This window comes from Amblyraja radiata, chromosome 16 (genome assembly GCF_010909765.2).
Source record: "Amblyraja radiata isolate CabotCenter1 chromosome 16, sAmbRad1.1.pri, whole genome shotgun sequence".
Classification (NCBI taxonomy): Eukaryota; Metazoa; Chordata; class Chondrichthyes; order Rajiformes; family Rajidae; genus Amblyraja; species Amblyraja radiata.
Window position 1 is genome coordinate 20,505,674 of NC_045971.1, and position 23,974 is coordinate 20,529,647.

The 23,974-nt window shown below is 42.9% G+C and overlaps 2 protein-coding genes across 2 annotated transcripts; both read right to left on the minus strand.

Annotated features, from left to right (window-relative positions):
* Positions 1 to 7,073: 7,073 nt before the first annotated feature.
* LOC116981742 (galactoside 2-alpha-L-fucosyltransferase 2-like) lies at positions 7,074 to 16,533 on the minus strand. The gene is made up of 2 exons (XM_033034793.1): positions 15,494 to 16,533; positions 7,074 to 7,120 (listed from the first exon to the last, which is right to left on the minus strand). Exons 1-2 carry the CDS (start codon positions 16,531 to 16,533, stop codon positions 7,108 to 7,110), a joined length of 1,053 nt encoding a protein of 350 aa, XP_032890684.1. The 3' UTR covers positions 7,074 to 7,107.
* LOC116982321 (galactoside 2-alpha-L-fucosyltransferase 2-like) lies at positions 7,077 to 8,159 on the minus strand. The gene has a single exon (XM_033035585.1). It carries the CDS (start codon positions 8,157 to 8,159, stop codon positions 7,131 to 7,133), a length of 1,029 nt encoding a protein of 342 aa, XP_032891476.1. The 3' UTR covers positions 7,077 to 7,130.
* Positions 16,534 to 23,974: the final 7,441 nt, after the last annotated feature.

Here is a 23,974-nt window from a genome sequence, read left to right on the forward strand (position 1 = left end):
TCTGGGATGCAACTTATCTGGCCCTGGGGATTTATCGGCCTTTAATCCATTCAATTTACCTAACACCACTTCCCGGCTAACCTGGATTTCACTCAGTTCCTCCATCTCATTTAACCCCCGGTCCCTTGTTATTTCCGGCAGATTATTTATGTCTTCCTTAGTGAAGACAGAACCAAAGTAGTTATTCAATTGGTCTGCCATGTCCTTGTTCCCCATGATCAATTCGCCTGTTTCAGACTGCAAGTTAAAACATTTGTTTTAACTAATCTTTTCCTCTTCACATATCTATAAAAACGTTTGCAGTCAGTTTTTATGTTCCCTGCCAGTTTTCTTTCATAATCTATTTTCCCTTTCCTAATGAAGCCTTTTGTCCTCCTCTGCTGGACTCTGAATTTCTCCTAGTCCTCTGGTAGGCTGCTTGTTCTGGCTAATGTTGTAAACTTTCATCCCATATATCTTTCATTATGGGTTGAGCTAATTAGTTTTCCCATGCTTGTCTATATAGATCCGTCGATGGGACCTCACTATCTAAAAGAATATTATAAATGTTAGATATTAATTTATCTGTGTTAGGATGTTTATTCAAACATTCGTCAAGCATCTTTGGCTCCCTAGTTCTATATTCTTGTGTATGTGATTTAACATAATCTCTAAGTTGTAAATATCTATAAAATTATTTGAGTGTAGTCCATAATTCTGAAATGAAAGAAAAATACCTTTTCTGTAAAGGTGTCCCATCTTTTTAATTCCATAATTTTTCCATTGTACAAAACCTTTATCCAGCACAGAAGGTTTAAATGAAGGATTATTTACAATGGGGAGAATGAGTGATAAATTATCCAATTTTATAGTCATTTTTAATTGTTTCCAAGTTCATATACCATTATATATTATCGGATTTTCACTATAAGTTTTTTAATTCAATTTTGTGGGGGTCCGAAAATAGGTAGGGCCATTCCACCTGATCAAATGCTTTTTCAGTATCTAACGAGATGACAGCTAAATCTACATTAGCTATTCTATTTGAATAAATGATATTAAATAATCGTCTCAGATTATAAAATGAATAACGTTTTGGGATAAAACCTGTTTGATCGGGATGTATTAATTTATGAATCACTAAATTTAATCTATGGGCTAAAATTTTAGTTAATATCTTCTGATCAGTGTTTAAATGAGCAATTGCTCTATATGAACCTGGATCCTCAAGGTCCTTATCCATTTTTGGTATGTGTTATTGTTGATTCGTTTAAAGTTTCTGGCAATTTCTGTTGAGTGAAAGCATAATTATATAATGTCTGTAAACGTGGAGAAATCAGATCATGACATTTTTTATAAAATTCAGAGTTTAAACCATCAGGGCCAGCGGCCTTTCCGTTTTTCAAAGATCTAATGGACTCTTCAATATCTTTTACTGATATTTCACCACCTAATAATTCCCTATCTTTCAGATCTAAGCCTGTGAGATTACATTTCTGTAAAAATGTTTCCATTCCCGCAGGACACTGTTGTTTTGGTTGAATAAAGTGTTTGTAATATTGTAAAAATCTGTCATTGATATCCTTGGACAATGTTAGTGTTTCTTCCATATCTGATCTAATTTTATGAATTGATTTTTCCCCATCCAATTTACGAAGTTGATGAGCTAATAGTTTTTGTGGTTTATCACCAAATTCAAATTGTAGCTGTTTAGTCTGTTGATAAAGTTTTATGATTTGATCTGAATATATTTGATTTAACTTATATTTAAGTGCAGTGATTTTATTATGTTTTATCATAGAAGGGACTATCATGTATCATAGAAATCATTTTCTAATACATGTTGTTTAGCACGATTCTTTTTATTATGGAAGGCTTTTGAGGAGATTAACGCTCCCCGTACAAATGCTTTGAATGTTTCTCAAAGAAGGGAGACAGATGTTTCAGGGCGGTCATTCGTCTCGAAAAACATATTAATCTGTGTAATAAGATATGCATAGCATGCTTTATAATTTAAAAATTGAGAGTTAAGTCGCCATTGTGTCTGCTTCTCGGTCATTCCATTTAGTTTAATCATGAATGTTAAAGGTGCATGATCCGAAATTATAATATTATGATATTTCGAATTGTAAGTAAATGGGATAAGTTTAGAGTCCACTAAAAAGTAGTCTATTCTGAATCAGTTTTGTGTACCAGTTTGCGCACACTGGCTTTACTCCGTCCGCAAATCTGAAAGTCACCTTTCAATTTCCATAGTGCACTTTACGGTACCTGCTTCAATTTATCTTCTACGCCCAACATGAGTAAATTTATTTCTCCGTTATTTCGCCTCACCAGACAGTCCTCTTGGCTCAGCATGAGTCACCAGCCAGATAAGCTAGGTTGCCCGGGAACTCTCCCTTCTCTCTGGGAAGCCCTCCTGTCCGCCTTTCGGTTAGTACTATTTTATCATTCCCTTTTATTTCCCACTTGTATTCGTTCAAATCCCGTTACAATTCGGATCCTGTCGACTATGCCAAAATCTGTGAAATAAATTAATTCTGAGGGAAATTAAAGGAAAATGAAAAGCGGAGACTTCGCAGGTTGAAGTAAACCTGATTTTATTGCACAATATCATGAAGAGATGGCGGCAGTTTACTGCTCACCAGTTCTCTGACCACATCAGAATTAGCTGACAGTTATACTGTGCGGTAAACAATTTCTGTTTTTTGAAAGATACAACTATACGAAAATATACTATCTACTACATGGGTACCAATTATTTAATTAGGCATAACATACATTTTGTTTATGTCAATCTTATTCAACAACAGATGGTTAATACAAGTCATACACAATACAAGGACATCTTGACATTATTCTATCTCACCTTTTAGGCGGACAGCGCCACCTCCCCTCTCCAAGCCAATCATGAGCCCCCCATTTACTGCAACATGTCTACACTGCTAGCGGTAAGGTGCATGGGTGATCTACTGTAACATACTGCTGAGAGAAACAAGCTTCCTTATCTACATCTACTATTTCATGTTTACATTTACCATCCACCCTTCGACACATTCCTAGACAAGAGGTAATACGTCTAATCTTACTTTGCTGATTCCCACGAACTTCTTCTATATCTGGTCAATGAGAGATGCCAATTGTCACATCCAAACACCCTTTCGTTACCTTGTTCAATTCCAATCAGAATTAAGTAAGAAAGGATGTTAATATTTTCTTCCACATTACGCTTTTTTTCTTATAAAACCACTGTTGTATCTACCTCCACCTCCACCTATTGCGTTCTAGCCACTAACACCCTCTGTAAACAAATTTAGGCGCAAAATCTTAGATCAGAACTCACCCTTAATCTTGGAGATTTAAAAATTTATACCCAAAGAATTATAAACATTCATTGCACAATGATACATAATTTCACAATTATTTCATTTCTAGAATTGTAGATGAATGGAACACTTCTATTTATAGCCACGCCAAAGTTTATTTCTTAGAAACTAATTCCTACAACATCAAATATAATACAAATTATAAATATAGATGGCAACCATTAATATTCACTTTTTGTTTGCTCATGAAATAAAAAGAGCTGTAACAAAATAATTCCCTGTTAGAGAGTTATGGTGAACAATTGTTCTTTGGATGGGACTAGGGAGGTGGAGGTGATGGTGCTGGAACATGTGCCTTTTGATGTACAGTATTAATAGCCTGGATTTGGGTGCATGGCGTGTGTAACAAAGAACATAGAAATGTACAACTTGGGAACAGGTTCAATGGCACACAATGTTTGTGCTGAATATGATTCCAAGACCATCTCTTATCTGCCTGCACATAAGACATATCTCTCCATTCTCTGCATATCCATGTGTTTCTCCATTCAAATGCCTCTGTAAATGCTACTATTGTATCTGCCTCCACCACCAAGCCTGACAGTGCATTCTAGTCACGCAATGCACTCGATGTAAAAAACCTGCCCAGTCATTTCCTTTAAACTTAGCACCTTTCACCTTAAACCTGTGCCCGTTGATATTTTCATCCTGTGGGAAAAGGTTCGGACTGTCTACTCTACCAATGGCTCTTGGTATTTTACATATTTCTTACTGAAAGTAAGCATGCTGGTACAGCAGGCAGTGAAGAAAGCTAATGGCATGTTGACCTTGATTGCGAGATGATTTGAGTTTTGGAGCAAGGAAGTCCTACTGCAGTTGTACAATGCCCTGGTGAAACTGCACCTGGAGTATTGCGTTCAATTCTGGTCTCCTAATTTGAGGAAGGACATTATTGCTATTGAGGGAGTGCAGCGTAGGTTCGCCAGGTTAATTCCCAGGATGGCAGGTATGACACATGATGAAAGAATGGGTCAACTGGGCTTGTATTCTCTGGAATTGAGAAGAATGTGAGGGGATCATAGAGAAACATATAAATATCTTAAAGGGTTGGACAGGCTAGATGCAGGAAAAATGTTCCTGATGTTGGGGGAGTTTTGAACCAGGGGTCACAGTTTAAGAATAAGGGGTAGGCCATTTTGGTCTGAGATAAGGAAAAACATTTTCACTCAGAGAGTTGTGAATCTTTGGAATTCACTGCCACAGAAGGCAGTGGAGGCCAATTCACTGGATGTTTTCAAGGGAGAGTCAGATTTAGCTTTTAGGGCTAATGAAATCAAGAGATATGAGGAAAAAGCAGGAAAGGGGAACTGATTTTAGATGATCAGCCATGATCATGTTGAATTGCGGTGCTGGCTCAAAGGACTGAATGGCCTACTCCTGCACCTATATTTCTATGTTTCTATCAGGTCTCCTCTCAACTTCCAATGTTCCAGAGAAAACAATTCAAGTATGTTCACCCTTTCCTTGTATCTAATGCTCTCTAATCCAGACAACATTCTGGTAAACCTAATCTACACATTTTCTAAAGCCTCCAAATATTTCCTGTATTGGAGCAACCAAAAATGCATGCAATACTCCAATGTGGCCAAAGTCCTATAAAACTATAGGCCAATGTGGCCAAAGTCTTAGAAGAAAAAAAACATATTCTGAAGTAATTCAATGGGTTGGGCAGCATCACTGAAGAACATGGATAAGTGAAGTTTCGGATTGGAACTTCTTCAGACTCAAAAAAGGTTCCGACCTAAAGGTTCCGACCTACACCATCCAAAGCTTTGTGTCTCTTTTTATACAACATCATCCGTAGTTCCAGCATCCGTAGTTTTTACAAAAAGCTGCGTCATGGCTTCCTGAATCTTATAATAAATGCCTCAACCAAGGAAGGTGAGCATCCCATATACTTTCTTTACCACTCTATCTACTTGTGTTGCCACTTTTGAGGAATTAAACATTTTGGGACATTGAAAAACATGAAAAATATAAACAATAAAGTGAATGGTGGAGGTGGATGTTCAGAAAATGACCTTTGAAAGTCATTTGGACGGATATAAGGAGAGGAATGGGTTTAGAGGGATGTGGGCCAAATGCCGGCAAATGGGGCTAGTCCAATATGCCAATATAGTCGGCATGAACAAGGTGGGCCGAAGGGCCTACTTTCGTGCTCTCTTCCTCTATCACTCTAAGATGTTAGGCTGGAGAAAACATGGATGATGAATTTAGACTCAGGGTAGTACAGAAACTATATACTCTGTTGGGAAGAATGAGGACAAATATTGTACAGGTAGCAGTTGTAGGAGCTTACCTCAGACTTTTGCCGGTAATGCAAAAATAATAAATTGTAAGGTCAATCAAGAAGTTATAACTTCTTCATCCCTTTGTGATCAGAACACATCATATTTAAATACTATTATACAATTATTTTTAGCTCATTTACTGTAATGAAGACATAAGGATGCAGACATGTTTACTCTATTAAATTAACAATTATGCCAGAGTTTACTTTCCTGAACATATGAGTTAGAATTGGTTCATCTGTAATTTTAGTCTTCAGGATAAAGTTTTAAGACATGAGCTGACATTAGAACAATAAAGAATACAGCAAACTAGTAAAACATCTTCATGTCCCTTCCTTTCTGGGCTTTTAAGTGAGGAGAGTTTTAAGCATACTTGAGTTTTCATGATTTGTGACAAGCTATGATTCGTATATAGAAAGATGGTTAAAAAACCATAATAATGAATTGTTCTTCAAAATAATCATTTAGCACAAAACACATACAATTAATGATAAAACACAAATTGCTTGAGGAACTCAAATGGATTTGACAGCCCGTTATCCCCGCAGTCAGCCTTCTTCTTTCCCCTCATTAGTACGCACTTCTCCCATCTCCCTTATTTCCTTTTTATACCCCCTATTTCCCCAGCTCCTTCTCCTATGTGTCCCCCCCCCCCTTCTTTACATTTCACTCTTCCTCTTCTCTCCTTATCAGACACCCTTTGCACCTGAAGCCTTTGTCATTTACTCAACCCATCTGACAATCAACCCCCTCACCTACACCAACCTATCATTTACCAGGCTTTGTCCCACTCCCAGCTATTTTCCAGCTTTCCCCTCAACCCCATCCAATCTATTTGTCAGAATAAGAGTGCCAGCCAATTATGTCACCTACCCATTCCCTATCCATTCCCTCCACAGTTGCTGCCTGACTTCCTGAATCTGCTATTTCTTGTAGAGCATTGTGTTCAGTTTTGGTCACGTTACTATAGGAAGGATGTTGTGAAGCTGGAGAGACTGCAGAGAAGTTTACGAGGACTGTGCTGTTGTGAGAGGTTGGGCAGGATTGGTGTTTATTTCATGGAGCGCAGGAGGTTGAGGGGTGATCCTATAGGGGTGTATAAAGTCATGAGGGGAATAGGTTGATTGCACAGTGTTTTACTCAGTGTAAGGTGAGAGGGGAAAGATTTAAATAGTTCAATTTAAAATACTAATAGATTTAATAGTTGCCCCTGAGTGGCAAAGTTTTCCACACAGAGGGTGGTGGGTATATGGAAAGAGCTCGCAGAGGAGGTAGTTGAGGCGCGTACAATGAGAACATTTAAAAGACATTAGGACAGGTACATGTATAGGAAAGGGTGAGAGGGAGATGGGCCTAAGGTGGGCAGGTGGGATTAATGTGGATGGGGCATCTTGTTTAACTTGGGCAAGTTGGGCCGATGAGCTTCTTTCCATGGTGTATGACAGTTTGAATTAAGAATGCTTGGTTAATTTAGTTATTGGGTTTTTTTTTGTACTGGTGGTGTCTTCAGAAGAGGTGAGAGATCAGCTGGAATTCCAATCCATTGAGGTAAGAAAGTTGCTTTGTACTTGAAAATCTTTAGAAACGGTGTATCAGGCAGAGTGTAGTTATCGAGATAAATAGTCTCCCCACCAGCGAGGTACCCAGCCCAATACCCAAATGTCCCTATCGTCATTACAGTGTGATTACAATGAGCAAGAATAGAAAGATCTTGACCTGGACTGTTCGATGTATCTGAAAAGAAAACATCCTCTTTGGAATTATTGATGTTATCCTTGCACCAATCCATTCCATTACTTGTCACTGCAAAAATTACATTCTTGTATTTATTTCTGAAGTAAGTCATTGCTTTTTCTAAATATTTCTTATCAGTCACGACCCCTTTCCAAATGTTTGGCATGATGCGTAAATAATCGCCCCTTCGAACATGAACACCAACAAAAGTCACATTCTTTCGCTCACCCTTGATGCGTCTCAGATATGCATTTGTCTCTTCCGTGATAAAGTCATGAAAGGTGAACTCGCGGAGAATTTCCTCTCGTAAGTGATGATAGAAGGTCCAGGAGCACGGGTATCCCGTGAGCATTCGATAGTCCCCTGGAATATTACGATACTCGTCATCCATCCAGTTATGGAGCCCGTAAGGCTTCATGTGTAATTTTTTGTTCAAGCTTTCATGGAGGGTTGGAAGAGTAGTTTTAAAGATAGGAGACAGATAATTGGCCATGGCAGGCAAAATGTAGGCCTGATGACCATTCAGCTTTGCCAAAGCATACAATGCTGCATATTCCCCCATCTGGTTGCCAAGTCGTCCAATAGAATTTACTGTCCAAATACCCTTTGGAATATTCTCCACTCTGGTTTGACCATCTTTCTTACCACTTTTTACATTTGTATCTTTATTTAAATTACCTATTTTAGACAGATATTTATATTGGTATTCAAAATATATGGAAACAAATATTAGTGAAAGTAAAATGAATATGAAGATGTGACGTTTCATCTTGTTTTGCTCAATAGAAATGCACTTCGGCAAAACTATTTTCATGGAGTTTACGTTGTATCTTCTCTGTTCTTTCAATTTACCTCAGTGCTTCTGAAAATAGATTTTTTTTAAATAAAATTATTAGTTATTATTATAAAAATGTATTATTATAAAATTATTGTTAATATTATTATATTTGAACAATTCCTCAAATTTGCTAATATTTAGTTTAGTTTTGACATACAGCTAGGTCATGGGGAGAATGTACATTTATTTCCAATTAACCAATTTCTGAAAAACAGGGAATAATTTGGTTCAGAGAAAAGACAGAAGTGAAGGATAGTCAATATTAAATAGTATGACAGGCACCATAGTTTGAATTTTGAGCTAACTACCAATTTCCTTTACAGTGGGACTCTATGTATCTGTCACTATCCTCTCCATCTGTATGTCATGTATGGGAAAGCAGTCAACATAATCATATCACCAGATTCATGAATAAATTCTTCCCTGCTGTTTAAAGATGACTAAATGGTTCTCCCGTAAACCACGGGTGAATCCAAACAATAGCCTTTTTATCGATCATGGTACATCTGACAATGATAAACCAATACCAATGTCAGGGCCAATAGCAGCAACATGCAAAAAGCAGCAACGATGTACACAAGAGACATCTGTTTAGACTTAATCAACTTTGAATTCTTGCATGCATTTGTCACTCAGTTTAAATGGGATTTTTGTCAAATTTGCTTTATAATATGAGAGAAGAAGTGAATCTAAATAAATACAGGTCATTGCTTATCAATCTTTAGTGCCTTTAATTAAAATGACACCATTGTACCATGTTTCTTGATGGAGAACATCATTGAAGCTCATCAAGACACAGTTATCGGGTGTGAAGCTGGATTACTAAAGGCCACAGATCATGGTCTGTTTGGGAATTGTAGTGGATGTAAGTACATACATGTGAAAAATGCCCTTGAAGATAATTTCAATAACAAGGAAAGTTATTACAGTAGCGCAACGAGTATGGAATTCATGGTGTGACAGAAAATTGCATCATAAATTGAAAAATTAAAAAAAGAGACAGCAGTGATTGAGAGAGAGTAGTGAATAGAAAGATTCAGATTTCGATTAGTTCATTGTCTGATACACATGGATGCAATAATTCCTTATTCACATGAAGCGCACAGAGTAAACAGTGTATACATACAGTAATGATAAATGCAACCAATAAACACAACCAACGACGGTAAAACAGTAGAATGGAGGCTGATCACAGTGCAATCAAAGTAGTGACAAAAAAATTAAAATACAATAACAGAATAATCAATTTCCCTTTGCAATTACTAGTGTTTGTGCAGCTGACTACACATGGCATTCAAGCTAGTTTTTTCTGCACACCAAGACGTCTCAATTTCTCACTGAATATGGAGGCAAATCACAGATGCCAAGGTTGTCACTATTATCAGGGCCACTTAATGCACACAAATGAACTCACTGTCAATAAGCATTAATTTACACTTGGGATCAATAAAACATAAAAAATGTTGTTAATAAAAATAAGCTATCAAGAGCTTATATATATCTATCTTCTATTATATATCCATCCATCCATCCATCCATCCATCCATCCATCCATCCATCCATCCATCCATCCATCCATCCATCCATCCATCCATCCATCCATCCATCCATCCATCCATCCATCCACCCACCCACCCACCCACCCACCCACCCACCCACCCACCCACCCACCCACCCACCCAACTTACCTGGAACATTTTCCAGGGCTGTGCAGCCAAGGCGAAGGGGCAGAAGAGGCCCAGCAGCTGCCACCGACTTTGGACGTTTTCCAGGGCTGTGTAGCTCACAGCCAGGCCCAGGAGCCGCCAACGACGTCGAGTGAGGGCCTAGTACCGGGTACGTCACGGACAGGTCCAGTGAAGCCACCGACGAAACGGAGTCAGCCCGGCTGGGAGAAGAGTCAACCCGGTCGAGGGAGAAAGCCGGCCGCATGAGAAGCGGACCAGCAGCGAGAAAAAAAAGCCCGGCCACGCGTGAGAAGCGGACCGGTCATGAGAGAAAGCCCGGTCGCAAGAGACGGCCGTGAGCAGAGAAAGCCTGGTCGGGAGCAGAGTCAGCCCGACCGTGAGCAGAAAGGAGGGTCCGGCCACGCAAAAGAAGCGGACTGGTCGAGGGGGAAAGCCCGGACGTGAGAGGAAGTCCAGCCCCGAGCAAAGAGTGGGTCCGCACGAGAGCAGCAGGACAGCACTCAAGCACTTCAGCCCGGTCGGGAGTAGAGTCAGCCCGGTCGTGAGGGCTGTGGAGCCAGCAGGCAGGCAAGTCAGCAGAGCAGCAGCAGTCGACTTGGCAGCGAGCCAGCGGCAGCAAAAGTAACGGTGAAGCCCGGAGGAGCCAGCAAAAGCAGCAAAAGTGGAGGTCTGGTGAGGCCAGCAGCAAAAGTACTGGTGGGGACAGCTCGAGAGGTCAAGAAGGCACTGGAGTCCATAGGCCGACAAGCTGGACCGGTGAAATTCTTCAAAGCAAAAGCAGGACTGTTGAATGTAATGCATTGTTCACTATTCCTTCACAGTAAAAGCGGGACTGTTTGGATGTAATGCATTGGTCACTGTTATTAATAGTAAATCTGTGTGCATAGCAGGAATATGGTTAAAATGTTCTAAATGTCTATTAACATGAAATGCTGGTTAATAGTATAAATCTATTATTATAAGAATTAGTAATAGTCAGTGGGCTGGATCACTTCTTAGTGTGGATTAAGTGTAGTGCAGAATACACAGTGAGAGAAAAGAAGATAGTGCACCTGAATAGCAACAGGTAGCATGGCTTTTCAAATTGTAGGAAACGTGCCTCAATTAGATTATGGGTGTAATTTTGAGAAATGGACCAAAGTCTTGGAGGCTTGTTTCATTTCCAATGATATTGCTGCAGAGGAGAAGAAGAGAGCATGGTTCATATTAGGCTTAGGAAGAGAGGGTTATCAGACCTTACGTATGTTACTGCTGCCAGCAAAGCCCACAGATAAAATGTATGAGGAGTGTAAGGATGCTTTAATGGCTCATTTCTCGCCAAAACCTCCAAGGGTATCCAGAGGCAAGGAGCCTGAACTAAAGAGGGCAGAGTCTCTCAAAGGACCAAGGTCAAGTGCAAAAGGACAATGGTCAAGTGCAAAAGGACAAAGGTCAAGTGCAAAAGGACAAAGGTCAAGTGCAAAGGGACACAAGTCAAGTGCAAAGGGACACAGGTCAAGTGCAAAGGGACACAAGTCAAGTGCTAAGGGACACAAGTCAAGTGCAAAATGACACAGGTCAAGTGCTAAGGGACAAAGGGCAAATGCAAAGTGGCAGATGTCAAAGGCAAAGAGAAATTGCCATCCAAAGGGCAACCCTAGCTATTCAAGCCAATTATAATCCCTTACTTAAGAAATTAAATAATTTGATTAAATTCTGGAAAACACTTCCGATGTCCTTAATAGGCAGAATAAACGCTATAAAAATGATTTTCTTACCACAAATTCTATACCTATTTCAATCAATACCTATATATCTCCCAAAAACGTTTTTCAAAAAATTGGACTCAGACATTACAAATTTTATATGGGATTATAAATCCCATAGAATACAAAGAACACACCTTAATAAACGAAAAGAGTTGGGGGGTCTAGCGCTCCCTAACTTTATGTATTATAATTGGGCAGTAAATATTAAAAATATGATTCACCTGCTGGACAATTCTGCCCAGCAGGCGGACTGGATTGTAATGGAAAAAGGGGACTGCTCCCCGAGTAATATAGGAGCGATTATCCTCTCACCAATAAATTTGAATAATAAAAATTATAATAAAAACCCAATCATACATAGCACAATTAGAACATGGAAACAAATAAAACTGAATCTAAAATTAAGAAACCTATCTCTCTCAATACCAATAGTCAATAACCCATCGTTTAAACCATCAATCATAGACAAATAATTTATACAATGGGAAAGAATGGGAATCAAAACGCTCGAAGATCTGTATGAATTGGGGAAATTACTATCATTTCACCAACTACAACTGAAATATAATTTGAAAAATAACCAATATTTTAAATATCTTCAAATTCGTGATTATCTGAAAAAATACACAAAAGACTATCATAATATGCCTTCCGACTTACTGGATGAAGCAATGAAGACAAAGGCGGAATCAGCTAATCTAATATCGTACTTATATAATATCATTTTAAACATAGAAATACCCACAACAGATGGAATTAGAAGAGACTGGGAACAAGAATTAGCTATAAAAATTTCAAAAGAGAGCTGGGATAATCATTTACTACAGGTGCATAAATGTTCGATCAACGTACGACATACGCTTATCCAATTCAAAACATTACATAGACTATATTATTCAAAAACTAAATTAAATAAAATCTTTCCTAATGTTTCACCAATCTGTGATAAATGTCTGTGTCAAGAAGCTACCATAGCGCATTCTTTTGTTTTTTGTACAAAAATCCAAAAATTCTGGTATGGAATATTTGATATTTTTTCAAAATTAATTAAAATAAAACTGGTACCAAAACCAGAATGGATCATTTTTGGAATATCGGAAGGTATCCCTGAATTAAACGTGTATCAGAAGAATTTATTCAATTACGGGATAATAATGGGAAAAAAGCTCATACTTAAATTTTGGAAAAATGCGCCCACACCAACAATAAAAATGTGGACATCAAATATGTTTGAAACATTACATCTGGAAGAGATGAGATTCCTCTTAGCAGGTAAAGCAGACCAATTCCAAAAGACGTGGTCTACGTTTAGGGACCTATTACAAGCATGAGGTGCAATAGTAATTTTAAAAATAAATAAATAAATAAATGGTATCAGGACCTGGCAATGGGAGGTAAAACAACAAAAACAGACTTGGTTGGTAGTCCCCTTTCTGCGGAGTTTAATGTTATAATAGAGCGATTGTCCCTACTTTCTTTTTCTTTCTTTTCTAGGGTCTACTTTCTTACTTTACTTCCTTCTCTAACTTCTTTTCTAAGGGGCTTTCTTTTCCCAACACTCTCTTGCACTTCACGACTCTTGCGCACTTTCTTTACTTTCCTTACTTCTATCTTTTTCTTAAAGCTCAAAAAAATGAAGCGGTACAAAAAATGTATTAAGATATATGTGTTGTGTATTATTGTAATTTACCGTACTTCTAATAAAAATAATAAAATTGAAAAAAAAAACAAAAAAACAAAGAAAAAACAAAAAAAAAACTGTGTGTTAATCAATTATATTTAACGTACTAGAAATGGTGTTATTCGCCTCCAAGCTTAGGGGGGAGCAGTGTAATGTATATAATGTAAATGGTGTAACCTGCCTCCAAGTTAAAGGGGGAGCAGTGTAATGTATATAATGTAATTAGCATATGTTATGTCTGGTGCGAGGGGACGCATGCGCTGGGGGGAGACTCATGGTGGTGTCCTGGAATAAAGAAGCTTGTTAGTTTACTCCTGTATCTGAGAGTTCTTTTGAGTCAGTTCCAAGTACCCAAAATACACTACAAAATGTCCTCCTTCTTCAGGGAATGGGGGTTCCCCTCCCCTACTATAGATGAGGCTCTCTTCCATACCCCGTAACACTGTTCTATCTCCCCATCCCCCACTCGTAACAAGGGCAGAGTCCCCCTAGTCCTCACCTTTCACCCCACTAGCCGTCACATACAACAAATAGTCCTCCGTCATTTTTGCCACCAACGTGACCCCACCACTCGCCACATCTTCCCATCTCTCCCCCCCCCCCCCCCCCGTCTGCTTTCCGCAAAGACCGCTCCCTCCGCAACTCCCTGGTCAATTCTTCCCTTCCCTCCCGCACCACCCGTAGAGCAAAGGCTGAGCAGGGCGGAGATTCACGCTGGCGGCCCTCGGCAATGTGGAGGGCTGGAGGGGGCAGAGTGAGAGAGAGGAGGGGGAAAGAGGGGGAGCGAGAGGGGGATAGTGGGGAGTGGGGAGAAGGGGGAAGGGAGGGGGAGGGAGGTGGATGGGGAGGGGGAGGGGAGAGGTGGAGGGAGAGGCCAGAGGGGGCGAGGGGGATAGAGAGGAGGGGGGAAAAGAGGGGGAGGAAGGGGGAAGAGGGGGTAGAGTAGTGTGAAGGGAGGGGGAGGTAGATGGAGGTGGAGGGGGAGTGGAGAGTGCAGGGGGGATGGAGGGGGGGGAAGGTTGGAGGAGGGGGGGCGGGTGAGAGAGAGTAGGGGAGAGAGGGGGCAAAGGGGTGGGGAGGGAGTTGGAGGGGGAGGGGAGTGGGGGGCTGGAGGGGGGTGAGAGGGGGGAGGAGAAGGGGGAGGAGAAGGGGGAGGAGAGGGGGAGGGGAGAGTGAGAGGGGAGTGAGAGTGAGAGGGGAGGGCGCTTGTGCATTAACAGCATCAGCTTTAATCCAGAACGGAGGGCGGGGCCACGAGCTAGCTGGGCCTCGAGCAAGGGCATTGTGACGTCAGCCGCTGGCCAGAAGCTATATTTGAAAAAAACGTCAGTTTGGTGAAGAATTTTTGTAAAAATCTCGGGAAATAATTAACCAAATTAATAGAGGAGTGTATTTCTGAAATCATGAGGTTCTGAAATATGTAAAAATGTCCCTGTTTCCTCACACACACAGGGGGGGGGGGGAGAGGAGGCGGGGGGGGAATGGGGGGGGTGAGGGTAGGAAGGGGAAGGGGAGAGGGAGGGGTGAGGGTGAGGTGGGAGGAAGGGGGAGAGGGTGAGGGGAAAGGGGGAGAGAGAGGGATGGGGGAGAGAGAGGGAGGGGGGAGTGGGAGGGAGGGTGAGAGAGAGGGAGGGGAGGGGAGGGAGGAGGGGGAGAGAGGGGGAGGGAGAGGAGTGGGGAGAGAGGTGTGGAGGAGGGTAGTGGGGAGAGAGGGACACAGAGTGTAGGTATGTTACAATACTTACCTTCAGTGGCGCTGCAGTTCTGCCACTGGCCGTTTGCGCAATTTTGGCGCCTTTGAGGGGGGGTCCTATAGAGAAGATTTACGAGGACTGTGCTGTTGTGAGAGGTTGGGCAGGCTTGGTGTTTATTTCATGGAGCGCAGGAGGTTGAGGGGTGATCCTATAGGGGTGTATAAAGTCATGAGGGGAATAGGGTGATTGCACAGTGTTTTATCCAGTGTAAGGTGAGAGGGGAAAGATTTAAATAGTTCAATTTAGTCATGAGGGGAATAGGGTGATTGCACAGTGTTTTACCCAGTGTAAGGTGAGAGGGGAAAGATTTAAATAGTTCAATTTAAAATACTAATTGCATCTTGTTTAACTTGGGCCGATGAGCTTTCCATGGTGTATGACACAAGAATGCTTGGTTAATTTAGTTATTGTTTTTTTTTTGACTGGTGGTTTCTTCAGAAGAGGTGAGAGATCAGCTGGAATTCCAATCCATTGAGGTAAGAAAGCTGCTTTGTACGTAAAAACCTTTAGAAACAGTGAATTAGGCAGAGTGTAGTTATCGAGAAAAATAGTCTCCCCACCAGCGAGGTACCCAGCCCAATACCCAAATGTCCCTATCGTCATTACAGTGTGATTACAATGAGCAAGAATAGAAAGATCTTGACCTGGACTGTTCGATGTATCTGAAAAGAAAACATCCCCTTTGGAATTATTGATGTTCTCCTTGCACCAATCCATTCCATCACTTGTCACTGCAAAAATTACATTCTTGTATTTATTTCTGAAGTAAGACATTGCTTTTTCTAAATATTTCTTATCTGCCACAACCCCTTTCCAGATCTTTGGCATGATGCGTAAATAATCGCCCCTTCGAACATGAACACCAACAAAAGTCACATTCTTTCGCTCTCCCCTGATGCGTCTCAGATATGCATTTGTCTCTTCCACGATAAAGTCATGAAAGGTGAACTCGCGGAGAATTTCCTCTCGTAAGTGATGATAGAAGGTCCAGGAGCACGGGTATCCCGTGAACATTCGATAGTCCCCTGGAATATTATGATACTCGTCATCCATCCAGTCATGGAGCTGGAAAGGCTTCAAGTGTAATTTTTTGCTCAAACTTTCATGGAGGGTTGGAAGGGTAGTTTTAAAGATAGGAGACAGATAAGTGGCCGTGGCAGGCAAAATGTAGGCCTGATGACCATTCAGCTTTGCCAAAGCATACAGTGTTGCATATTGCCCCATCTGGTTGCCAATTCGTCCAACAGAATTTACTGTCCAAATTCCCTTTGGAATATTCTCCAGCTTCCTTAACGCTTTTGACCTTTGACCATCTTCCTTAACACTTTTTACAATTGTATCTTTATTTAAATTACCTATTATAGACTGGTATCCCAAATATATGGAAACAAATGTTACTGAAAGTAAAATGTGTATGAAGATGTGATGTTTCATCTTGTTTCGCTTAATAGAAATGCACTGGCATAACTATTTTCATGGAGTTTACGTTGTATCTTCCGGAAGTGGCGGCGCTGCCTTGCAGCTGCGGCTCGCCTGCAGTCCGTTTGTCTTTTCTGTTTTTTGTTTTCTCTTGTCCCGTTTTTAGTTTATTTCGGTTTATTTAGTTGTGTATGTGTGGGGGGGTGGGTGTAACATGTTTTTTTACTCTTCCTTCGGGGGGATGCGACCTTTCCTGCCTTATCCCCCGTCTCCGTCTGCGCTGAGGCCTATCGCGGAGCTGGCGGCCTCCAACTGCGACAGACCTCGAGGCTGCGGAGGCAGAGCCAGGACTTACCAACGCGAGGCTGGCCGACTTCGTGGCTGTGGTTGCGGTGCGACCCAACTTCCGACCCGACTTTGGAGCCTCGGAGGCTCTGCTGCGGGCCAGTGGACGACATCATCGGGAGCTCGCAGGTCACAGGTGGTGACCTGTTTTTCCGGAGCTCCCGCAACTACAGCTGCGTCCGCTGGACTGGAGGGCGGCAGCTCCGGCAACTTCGACCGCCCCGGGCCGCGGAGTTTGAACCGGCCCGTTTGCGGAGCACGGATTCAGCCGCGGGATTTACTTACCATCACCCTGCGGGGTCACAGCATCGGAGGCTTGGATTGCCTCAGCGCAGGGGGAGAGCAAGGAGGGAAGAGACAATGACTTTGGGACTCTAAACTGTGTTGAGTGTTTGTTATTTATTCTATGTTATGACTGCAGGCTAAACCATTTCGTTGCACTGAAAAGTGCAATGACAATAAATTGAATCCAATCCAATCCAATCTTCTCTGTTCTTTCAATTTACCTCTGTGCTTCTGAAAATAGATTTTTTTAAAGTAAAATTATTAATTATTATTATTAAAATGGATTATTATAAAATTATTGTTAATATTATTATATTTGAACAATTCCTCAAATTTGCTAATGTTTAGTTTAGTTTTGACGTACAGCGTGGTCACAGGGAGAATGTGTGAGGGTTGAAGAGGTGTGCTTGTTTTACCTAACAGACTGGGGTCTATTGGTTAGAAAGTCCAGTATCCAGTTGCAGAGGGAGGGGTCGATGCCCAGGTTACTGAGTTTGGTGATCAGTTTTGATGGTATAATGGTGTTGAATGCTGAGCTATAATCGATGAACAGCATTCTTACGTAAGTGTCTCTGTTGTCGAGGTGGGAGAGGGCGGAGTGAAGTGCCGTTGAGATGGCATCCTCCGTACTCCTGTTCTTGCGGTAGGCAAACTGATAGGGATCCAGTGTGGGGGGTAGGCAGCTTTTGAGGTGTCCAAGGACCAGCCTCTCGAAGCACTTGGTGATGATGGGGGTAAGTGCAACTGGGCGGAAGTCGTTGAGGCTTGCCGCAGTGGAGTGTTTTGGCACTGGCACGATGGAGGTGGTTTTAAGGCACGTGGGGACAACTGCTTGGGCAAGTGACAGGTTGAAGATGTCAGTCCAGACGTCTGTCAGCTGCGCAGCACAGGCCCTGAGCACGCGCCCGGTGATGCCGTCAGGGCCAGCAGCTTTACGTGCATTAATCCTACTCAGTGCCACGTATACGTCGTAGGGGGTGAGTGTGAGGGGTTGGTGATCGGCAGGTAGCACAGCCTTGATGGCTGTCTCTAGATTGTCCCTGTCGAAGCGGCCAAGAAGTGATTAAGCTCCTCAAGGAAGGAGGCGTCGCTGGATGTGGGGGTGGTGTTGGAGGGTCTGTAGTCCGTGATGGCCTGGATGCCTTGCCACATGCGTCGGGGGTCGGAGTTGTTGTTGAAGTGCTCCTCAATCCTGAGCTTATGGCAGTGCTTGGCCTTCTTGATGCCCCTCTTCAGGTTAGCCCTGGCTGAACAGTAGGCTCGAGCATCGCCTGACCTGAAAGCGGTGTCCCGTGCTTTCAGCAGTAGCCTGACCTCGCTGTTCATCCATGGCTTCTGATTTGGGAATATGGTCACCTGTTTGAGGGAGGTGACACTATTGATGGTGGAGTTTATAAAGTCCAGAACAGAGGATGTGTAGGAATCAATGTCCGTGTGGGAGTCAAGGGTGGCCTGGGCTGCAAACGCCTTCCAGTCAGTGTTTCCAAAACACTGCTGAAGTGTGAAGTCCGCTTCCTCTGACCAGACTTTAATTGTCCTCACAGTTGGTTTAACCCGTCTGATGAGTGGGGAGTACTTAGGGAGCAGGAACAATGAGACGTGATCAGACTGACCAAGGTGGGGGAGGGGGATGGCTTTGTAAGCTTCAGCCATATTGGTGTAGACTTTATCCAGTGTCTTGTCTACTCTAGTGGGGAAGGAGACATGTTGGTGGAATTTGGGGAGTACAGTCTTCAGGTTAGAGTGATTGAAGTCACCCGCAACAATGAAGGCTGCCTCGGGGTTGTGCGTCTGTTGATTGCTAATGGCAGTATGCAGCTCTTTCATTGCAAGCTTGGCATTAGCATCAGGAGGGATATAGCCTGCAGTCACAACAGTGGAGGTGAACTCTCTGGGCAGATAGAACGGTCTGCATCTAACCAAGAGGAACTCAAGGTTAGCTGAGCAGTGACTCTCGATGATGGTGGAGTCCGTGCACCATGCTTTATTTACATAAATGCACAGACCCCCACCTCTGGTCTTACCGGAGTCTGATGTCCTGTCCGCTCGGAGTAAATGACGCCCCGATAGCTGGATGGCGCTGTCAGGAACGTCAGTGTTGAGCCAAGTTTCCGTGAAGATCAGGATGTTGCAGTCCTTGATCCAGTTGTGGGAGGTGATCCTTAGCCGGGGTTCGTCCATTTTGTTTGCCAGTGAGCGCACGTTGGCGAGGAAAAGGCTTTCCTATCCACGCACATGTCTAAGTGTCTTTTAAATGCTGTTATAGCACCTGCCACAGCTACATTCTTTGCTATTTCTATTTGAAGTTTTGTGGAAAATGCGCAGAGTCTCTTGCCCAGAATAGGGGAATTGTGAACCAGTGGACATAGGTTTAAGGTGAGGAGGGATTGATTTAATAGGAACCTGAGAGGAACTTCTTTACACAAAGGATGAAGGGTGTATGGAACAAGCTTCCAGAAGAGATAGCTTAGGCAGGGATTATCACAACTTTTAAGGAACATTTAGACATGGATAGGATATATTTAGAGGGATATAGGCCAGACGAAGGCAGGTGGGAATAATTTACTGGGAACATGTTAGTCAGTATGGGCATGTTGGGCCGAAGGGCCCGTTTCCACACTGTGTGACTCTGCAATTCTACACAGGCGTTTCTCTGCATTGTCCTCACTGCTTACACTGGCAACCAACTTTGTGCTGCCAGCAAACACTTAATTCCCTCATCAAAATCAATAATAAATGCTGTGATTGGCCGGGTTCCAGATCTGAACTCTGCATTATTTCAGTGATCATTATCTACCTCTTTGAAAATAGATATTATATTCTTCCTCTTTGCTTCCTGGTTCTCAACCAATTCTCTGTCCATGTCAGTATTTTTTCTCCAATCCCAGATTTAAACATTTTACACAGTAATTTCTACATGCATCACAGCGCCAGAGACCTGGGTTCAATCGTGTCTTCTGCTACAGTCTGTAAGGGGTATACACGTTCTCTCTATGACCACATGGGTTTTCTCCAGCTGCTCCGGTTTGCTCCATTAAGCCAAAAATGTGTGGATTTGTAAGTTAGACTGCCTCTAAAATTGGCTCGATTGCAGGGAGTGGATGAGAAAGTGTGACATGGAACTGGTGTGAACAGGTGATCAATGTTCAGCTGGGACTCAGTGGGCTGAAGGGCCTGTTTCTATGTTGTTTCTCTAAAATTTTCATGAAAAATCTTCCGAAAGTCAAAAGGCACCATAGCCACCGTTTCTCAATATGTATTCATGGCTGTTCTATCTCTCCTAATCCCATTCTCATGCCTTGTCCCCATAACATTTGACACCTCTACTAACAAATAATGTATTTATCTCTGCCTTAAATATATCCACTGACTTTGCCTCCACAGCCTTCTGTGGCAAAGAATTCCACAGATTCACCGCCCTCTGACTAAAGAAATGCCTCCTCATCTCCTTCCTAAAAGTACGTCCTTTAATTCTGAGGTTATGACCTCTAGTCCTAGATCCTCCCACTAGTGGAAACATCGTCTCCACATCTACTCTATCCAAACCTTTCACTGTTCTGTATGTTTCAATGAGGATCCCCCTCATTCTTCTAAACACCAACGAATATAGGGCCAATGCCTTTAAACATTCATCTTAGATAATGAAGATGGTTATCAAAAACTACTGTGGAGACTGACGTTCTGGTCCTCCAGAGGACCCTATTCCGTGGAGTGCAGGAGGATGATGGGTGATATTTTGAGGTGTACAAAATCATGAGAGGAATAGTTTGGGTAAACGCATAGAGTCTCTTGTCCAGCCAGGAGAATCAAGAACCAGAGGATATAGGTCAAAGGTGAGGGGGAAATATTCAATAGGAACCTGAGGGGTAACGTTTTCACACAAAAGGCAGTGGGTGTGTGGAATGACCTGCCGGAGGAGGTAGTTGAGGCAGGTACTATTGCAATGTTTAATAAATGTTTACACAGGGTCATGGATAGGACTGGTTTAGAAGGATATGGGCCAAACGCAGGCAGGTGGGACTAGTGTAGATGGAACATGTTGGTTGGTGTTGGCAAGTTGGGCCGAAGGGCCTGTTTCTATGCTGATTGACTCTATAACTCTATTACTCTGTGACTCTATATCTCAGCCTGCATTGCTCTTTTAGTCTGGTGACAATATTACTGAAGCAGTAAATTAAAATCAAAGCAAAATTAGGTGCTGGAAATCTGAATACAAACAAAATATGCCAGAAATACCCAAACAAGTCACACAGCAAGTGAGGACCGAGAAACAGAATTAATGTTTTGGCTTGAAGACTCTTTGTCAAATATAGGAAAGAGAAATTTTAAAATGTAGAGAATGTGTTGTGTAAAATGGACAAGGCAAAAGGAACATCAGATAAAGTGAGAGCATAGGTTACCGTGTCGATGAGTTATCACGTTGTTGGGCCAAATGGGTAAATGGTGATTATTTGGATGTAGTAACAAAGATAAAGCACCGTAATGTCATGCATCAGGCAGTGCAAAGGGAAAGTTACCAAGTGAAGAACATAGATGTCAATATTGTAGTTCAACAGTTAGAGCCATAGAGAGAATTATACAATCATACAGGCCCTTCAGCTCAATTCATCAATTCAAGATGCTCCATCTAAACTAGCCCATTCGTGCGTTTTAGCCCATATCCCTTGAACCCTTTCCTATCCACCTACATGTCCAAGTGTCTTTTCAATGTTGTTACAGCGCCTGCCAGAGCTACCTTCTTTCCTATTTCTATTTGAAGCTTTGTGCCAGATAGGAAAGATTACAAAGTGCATTTCAGCCTAGCAGTCTTCAAATTAACATAATTGGCAATCCCTTTTCAAGTAACATTCACCTTTAATTTAACAATCACTAATGTTGATAATTAATCCTATATCATTAATCATTAATCAATAACCAACATAGTTACCTGTTCTCCCCCTCTTCATAGTCAGAAGATCAGTCTGCGACCACAGAAAAGTTATACGTACCTTTTCGAGCCACACCTAGTTTGGCAATACTTGTCCCGCATTTTCACATTAAAAAAACATGAAGGCAGTCAGATAGCAGAGTAGGTGGTATGCACTTGTTTCTATGTAGAAACAAGAAACAGCAGAAACTGACTTAACAAAGAAAGGCTGTAGGGGCTCCCTGGTGTAAGGTTGCTTTTTGGACTGGAGGTCTGTAAATAGTGATGTTAGGTATTCGGCCTATCGCTGTTTGCCATCTATATCAATTATTTGAATGAGTACGTACATGGCACGATTAGCAAGTTTACAGATGACATAAAAGTGGGTGGAATTGTAGATAGGATCTTGATCATTTGGGCAGATGGATTGAGGAACCAGTCAGAGTATTGACTATAGAAGAGGGGAGGTCCTGTTGCAGTTGTGTAAGATGTTCGTGAGGCCACATTTAGAGTACCATGACCAGATTTGGCACAGTGTTGTAGGTAAAATGTTGTGAAACTGGACAGGGTGCAGTTGTAAAATGACTTGCTTGTCACACAAAGTCTTTTACTAGATAACTTTATTATAAGCACTACACACACTATGCACTAGCTGTCCGTGGTCATCACTGGAGCTAGAGAGCGAGCTGGAGGTGGGGAAGCTACAATTATACAAGAGACAATGGGGAGTGGTTAGTAGTGGTGAGGTCACTATGTTAAAGCAGCTTGCACTGATCTACATCCTTCCTCTTGGAAACAAAAGCATTGCACTTGCACAGAGCGACCACGGCTCATACGCTAGAATTAGAAACCGCGCAGGGAACAGTTAAAACATATCATGATACAGGCTACTCAAACACCCCGTAACGGACAGGAGGCTTGACCAACCGCCCAGAGCGGGTGCGCAACCCGCCTTCCCCCTCAACCGCAGGAGCCGCAGGGACAGGGGCAGGGACAGAGACGGGAGATCCGGGTGAAGAGCGCCCAGGGGAAGGAGGAGAACGGGGAGGCGAAACAGGCACACTCGCAGGTGAGGCAGGAGAAGGAGGCTGGCGTGAGCGGGGCACAGAGAGCTGAGAGGGCAGTTTCCGGGGCATGCGAGGAGTGACAGGGGCAGGAGGAGTTTCGGGCAGGGGGGAAGGGACAGGCGGTGAAAACGGGTCTGCGGGAGGCGGAGCTGGCTCGTTGACAAGCAGCAGGTGCTTGCGGGACCGACGGTACACGGTGCCCTCGTAGTCAACCAGGTATGACCGGGGAGAGTCAGCATTGCCAACGACAACGGCCAGCCGGTGGTGACCAGAGGGCGACTGCATCCGGACAACCTGGCCCGGGAACAGACGGGGAAGGGGACGGGACGACTTGTCCAAGGAGCGCTTCTGGATGGCCTGCTTCTCGATGATGCGCTCCTTGACAGCGGCAGGGCTCCGGACCGTGGGCTTGAGGGATTGCTGAGAGACCGGGAGAGGAGGGCGAGTGGTGCGGGACATGAGGCGCTGGGCAGGCGAACCGAGTGCGGGGTCCCGGGAAATGTTGCGGAGGTTGAGGAGGGCAAGGTAGAAGTCAGAATGAGAAAGCAGACAATGTTCCAGCAGCTCCTTGGCGCTGCGGACAGCGCGCTCCGCAAGGCCATTGCTTTGCGGGTACTAGGGGCTGCTGGTGATGTGGCGAATGTTCCAACGGGCGGCAAAGGCACGGAACTCTGCGCTTGAAAACTGGCTGCCGTTGTCGGATTGGAGAGTCACCGGGGACCCAAAGGTTGAAAAGTGGCGGCGAAGCTTCCCGATGATGGCAGCAGACGTGAGGGAAGGCAGCTGGTCCACCTCGAACCAGCTGGAGTAGGAGTCCACCAGGACCAGGAAGTGTTTGCCACGCCATTCGAAT

Coding starts and splice junctions, on each gene's coding strand:
- LOC116982321 (XM_033035585.1), bottom strand. CDS start 8,159: ATGAAACGTCACATCTTCATATTCATTTTACTTTCACTAATATTTGTT.
- LOC116981742 (XM_033034793.1), bottom strand. CDS start 16,533: ATGAAACATCACATCTTCATACACATTTTACTTTCAGTAACATTTGTT.